Below are 5,489 nucleotides of genomic sequence, written 5' to 3' on the forward strand. Positions count from 1 at the left end.
GAAGGGGGCAAACAAGGACCTCCCCAAGGCAATCTAGGGGAGAGGTGAGAGCCAGAACGTAAATCTCTTTTTCCCTAACCTATCCTCTGTTTACTGCCTCTGGCCATCTGCCCATCCGCCCGTCAAACACACACCAGTGAAAGACAGTCTTCCATTTCCCCATGGGTCTCTCATTGCTATGTTGCAATTTCTGGAACCCATGTTTCCCTCTCTAGTTTCTCCAGAGTTGGTTTTGGGCAAAGGAATCAGTAGCTTGTGGTGTCTGCCATCTTTGCAGGAACCAGAAACCCCAAGTATCCTAGAGGAATATTAGAGGTTTCTGCCTTTCAGGGTATCTGAGCCTCCTATTCACAGAAAGGACTCTTCTGTCCCTCAGAGGTCCCAAACTACCGTCCACAGAATTGGCTTGTCTGGTCCTTCAAACACCTGAGCTCATTAATCACAGAATGCATCCCAGAGGGTATTAGCTGTTTACTAACAAGAGAGACATTTCAGGACCTCAGAAGGCCAGACACTCCCATAGGTTGGATGGCCCTTTGGGAAGTCTGAGCCCATTTCCACAAAATGCACTTGTAAGACCCACACACAGTGCTTGAGCCCCCTAGACACAGAATAGTCTTGTCCTGCTCTTCAAGGGACTGGGCTCTCATCTGAGGAATAGTCAGCTTCCCCCCAATACTGGGGGTGACGGGAGCCTTTTAGGGGTCATCCCCAGGTTTGTATGGCATTCTTGGGGCAAACAGCAGAGGGAATGACTGCCCTGATGCCTCCTCATCTTTGGCAGCATTGCCTAGTGCAACAGCTCAGGCCAGAGCCCAGCCCGGTTTACAGCCATACCATCTGGAACATGCCAGATCTTGTCTGACCTCTGAAGCTAAGCAGGGTCAAGCCTGGTTAGTACTTGGGAGAAGCTGGTGTGGCTAGACCGTGACCTGAGAAGTCCAGTTATTTCACCCATCCTTTGTGGATGACAGCACCTGGCCTGTGAAAGAATCCCATCCTCTGAGCATGTCAGTGGGAAAAAGGACCTTTTTTTGATCATTATCCTCCAAATAATGAAGTGGATTCTATTATGGCCTGTGTTTTATCAGTGTTTGATGTTTGTCCATTGTGAGATGGAGAAGGTAAATAAGTGGTTTCTATTGCTGAAATGGTTAAGACAGGTGCTGTGAGCTGGAATCCCAGTTTAGGGCCCCTAGGCATGGGCTAGGCCACAGTCCTTCAAACTGGCTCCAAAGCAAGTGACAAGAATAGGAGCGCTAGATCCTTTTGTAATTCAACAATGTGATGATTGGGCTTTCATGCTCATGTGTGACATGTGCCTCCCTCAAACCTTGTTAACATCTGCACGGTACCTGTCTGAAGTGGAAAACAAAAAGGAGGCTGAGGCCCCTGCCCAGGGCTGCCAGCATTGGTGCATAAACCTCACAGAGAGGTCAAGATCTTAGAAATGTTGACATGTGGAATGCCAGGGGTGGCTGGTCCAACGTTTCTAAGTAGCCCATACTTCCCTATCTCAGTAAAGAATCTTGTCCTTTTTTGAGCCAGGAACTCTCTTATCTCTCATCCAGGGTGCTGTCCTGAAAACATATATTCACAGCCATAATACAGACACTTACAGGCAGATGGATGTACCAAAAAAACAGACTCAGGCCTTCCTCAAGCAGTGCCCCACCTGGGCTCACCTTCAGGAACCGATTCTCAGCATCCACTCTCCCCATCACTAGGGGGAAGCTGGAGCCTCTCTCCACCAAGTGAATTATTTCCCCTCCATCAGGTAAAGGGCCCCTGAGGACTCCATCTACAGCAAAACCCAGGGAGGAGGCAGAGAAACACACAAACCACAGTGACCTTCATGTGTGCAAAGTATAGTTGTTAAAAACAAAACAACAGAAACAGAATAAAGAGGCGTGGCCTCTGTGGGGCAGTGCCTAAGCAGAGCTCCACATACTTAGACCTGGGGAGGAAGGGATCTATGCTCCAACAGGTCTAGGGCTGGCAGGCAGTGAGGGAGGTGGGGTCTCATGTGTTGGCCCTCATGGCAAAGAATGGAGATGTAGTGGAGCTAACGGAGGGCTGGAGAAAGCCTGATCAAGATGTGGCTGTGGCCTCAGCCCCCTCCTCCGAGTCCCACACCTCTGACTGCAGGTAATCAGCAAAGAGAGCCCTGGCCCGGCGCAGGACGCGCCCCAGGTGGTGTTTTCGCACGAGGCGGTCAAAGTGCATGGCCAGCTCGTTATAATCCAGCCCATTGCGCATAATGTGGTCGCGGTGCTCCAGCAGGATGGCCAAGCAGAGGAACAGCATGAATGGGTTCCCCCGGCCAAACTCCTGGGGTGGGGGCAGGCCCATTGGTGGTACAGGTGGCAGGGACTTTCCAGGGTCTTTGGGGGAGCCTACCTCTCGCATCAAGGGGGATCCTACAGCCATATCACCAGTGGGAGAGGGCTCCTGGGTGGATGGTGGAGATGAGGAAGATGGGGAATCAGGGTGGGAAAAGGAGGAGAGCAGTGGGTCTGAGGAGTTCAATAAAGGCTCGGAGAGGGACTTGGAGCTGATAAGGGCAGCTGGGTGGGGCAGCTGGACCAGAGGGTCCCTCCTGGAGCCCATGTTATCCCTGAGTTGCTGGAGGCCATCCAAGCTGGCCTGTCTCAGGAGACGCCCCCCACCACCAGGCCCCTGACTGGCTGTGGCCAGGTGGTCAACAGCATCTTCAAAGGTACTACCTCCTCCACCAGCAGGCCTCAGCATGTGCCTCTGTCGCACGGGCCACCCCCTGTGGCCACCAAAACCAGTGTCTGGCACTTGGCTGGGGGGTCCAACCAGCTCTACCTCATGTTCAGGAGGATCAGGGGGCAGCGAACTCCAGGTGACCTCAAGCATGCGGAGGGCGTCATCAAAGGCAAACTCACGCTTGAGCTCCAGCAGCAGCCAGCGGTAACAGAAGAAGAGGTCATCAGCGCCTGCCTCTTGCAGGTATTGGTAAAAGTCAGGGTCAGCGTGTCGCAGCAACAGCTTCAAGTGTGCAAACTTGGTGGCCATGGCGCGGCCGTCAGGGTGGAAGTTGGCGGCCAGGCGTTTCATGATGCCACAAAAGCAAACAAAGGCATGGCCCTCATGGTCCATGACGGCGAGGATGGGTGAGGCAAGGTCACTCATGCCCTGGCAGTAGGACACCTGTGGGTGGGTAACGGCATAGGTGGTGAGCAGGTCGTGCAGCGCCCGTAGATGTGGGCCATCCTCAGGCCCCGCATAGTAAGGGTGGGCCCGGTCGGTGCGCAGTACATCCTTGAGGACCGTGCTGCGGATGAACTCCAGGTCCTCAGGGCTCGCTCGCTGGGCCCACTCGCTCTTGAGCTGCTCATACTCGCGGCTCTTGCGTTTCATGTAGTCCATCCGCTCTCGGCCTGTCAGTCCATCTGGATACACGTTCAGCAGGTACCGCCACACCACCTGGCCAGGGGTGAAAGGGATGAGGCTGGAATTCTCCAGATGAGCCACACCCCAGTGTCTATCAGTCGCCACCCACCCACCCTCCTTGGGCCTCTGTCTTCCTTCTGATAAGTCTGCTAGGCCTCCGACTGCTCACCCCTCCCTAAAGAGAGCTTCGTGCCCTGGAACATCTCCACCCTCGCCCACAGCAGTGTGGCTGACTGCATGTGTCTCAGGAGCTGTTAATGAGTGCAGCAGTGATGGACCCAACAGATGACTGAGGATGCTCACCTTTCGCAGTGAGGGCTCCACACCGCCATGATAGATCCGCAGGCGCAATTCCTCGGGTCGGGAGAGTTGGCCCTCGTGGTTCAGGTATGTGTGAAACTCAGCATCGCTCAGGGGTGGCTTGAAGGGCTTGACATCTTCCCCATACGACCAGCTCAGCACTTGTTGGACCTTAGACAAGGTACGGCCCACCTATGAGAAGGAAGGAGGGATCAACTGCGTGGAGTAAGGGCAGATGCCAGCCAGCATGCTGAAAACCAGGGTGACAGGTAGGCTCTGCCCTCCAACCACAGCTGGGTCCCCAGGGTCCCTGAAAACACCTGAGTGAGGATGGACTGTGTAAAGGGCAGGGCAGCAGTCGTCAGTGATGACCGTTTCTCAGCCAGCAACACGTCGGAGCCAATGACATCTTTGGGGCTGATAATGTCCCAGTCTTCCAGCAATGGGCCTGGGCAAACAGAACAAAGTGCTATGAGAATGGGGATGATAACCCAGACCTCAGGGCCAGCTTCCTCTCCTTCTACTGAAGCTGGGCTACCTGCAGGGGAACAAACGACTCCCAGTCCCTCTTCCTGTATCATCCAAATCATGTAAAAAACAAAATCAAACCATGCACAATTCTTTTGTAGTAGATGTCCCAGGAAATGGCTGGGCAGCCTCTAATATTTTAATGATATAAAGTAGTATTTATTGAGCAGTTACTATGTGCCAAGCACTAGGACAAATGCTCAACAGCAATGTAGGGAATAATAATACTAGCTAATGCTTCCATAGTGCTGTGTGCCAAGAACTATTCTGAATTCTTTGCAAATACTGACTCATGCAATAGTCACTTCAGTCGTATCGGTTGAGTACTACATTACCGTGACTCTCTTTGAGGAAACAGGCACAGTCACAATAAGGTACTTGCCCAAGGCCCCTTAGCTAGTGAGTGAAAGAGTGGAAATTTGAAGGCCAGGCCCAAAGCTCAAGAGCCCAAACTCCTACTCTCATATTCTTGCCAGTCCTCCTCCCACAAACAGTGCACACTAATATTACCATTCTCATTTTACAGACGATGACAAAAAGGTTTGGAACAAATAGTAAGTGACCAAGATTCTACAACCAGGAAATAGTAGGGCTGGGATCTGAACTTCATTCACCCTAGTCCAGAGCCCAGACATACTTTAGAAATAAAATATTTGTGCAAAAGTGGAACAGGTATGCAGTACCTGCTTTTTTTTTTTTGAGACAGAGTCTCACTCTGTAACTGAGGCTGAATGCAGTAGTATGAATGTGGCTCACTGTAAAAACTCTGCCTCCTGGTTTCAAGTGATTCTCCTGCTTCAGCCTCCCAAGTAGCTGGGATTACAGGTGCCTGCCACCATGCCCAGCTAATTTTTGTATTTTTAGTAGAGACGGAGTTTCACCATGTTGGTCAGGCTGGTCTTGAATTCCTGACCTCACGTGATCCACCCGCCTCGGCCTATCCAAAGTGCTGGGATTATAGGCGTGAGCCACCACACCCAGCCTCTTTTTTCTTTTTGAGACGGAGTCTCACTCTGTCGCCCAGGCTGGAGTGCAGTGGTGCGATCTCGGCTCACTACAAACTCCACCTTCTGGGTTCAAGCAGTTCTTCTGCCTGAGCCTCCCGAGTAGCTGGGATTACAGGTGCCCGCCACCAGATCCAGCTAATTTTTTTTTTTTTTTTTTTGAGGCTAAGTTTCACTCGTCACCCAGGCTGGAGTGCAATGACGGGATCTCGGCTCTCCACAACCTCCACCTCCTGG

At 52.3% G+C, this 5,489-nt stretch overlaps 1 protein-coding gene across 1 annotated transcript in view; it reads right to left on the bottom strand.

The window, feature by feature from the left end:
- Nucleotides 1-456: 456 nt before the first annotated feature.
- The window catches only part of TBC1D25 (TBC1 domain family, member 25), a 23,210-nt gene continuing 18,177 nt past the window's right edge, over nucleotides 457-5,489 (bottom strand). The window contains exons 4-6 of the mRNA XM_011946720.1: nucleotides 4,041-4,168; nucleotides 3,724-3,912; nucleotides 457-3,453 (exon numbers count right to left, since the gene is read on the bottom strand). Of these exons, the coding sequence (XP_011802110.1) occupies nucleotides 2,092-3,453; nucleotides 3,724-3,912; nucleotides 4,041-4,168 (1,679 nt within the window). The 3' untranslated portion in view covers nucleotides 457-2,091. The remainder of the gene's footprint in view (nucleotides 3,454-3,723; nucleotides 3,913-4,040; nucleotides 4,169-5,489) is intronic.

This window comes from Colobus angolensis, unplaced genomic scaffold (genome assembly GCF_000951035.1).
Source record: "Colobus angolensis palliatus isolate OR3802 unplaced genomic scaffold, Cang.pa_1.0 Scaffold252, whole genome shotgun sequence".
In the NCBI taxonomy this organism is placed as follows: domain Eukaryota; kingdom Metazoa; phylum Chordata; class Mammalia; order Primates; family Cercopithecidae; genus Colobus; species Colobus angolensis.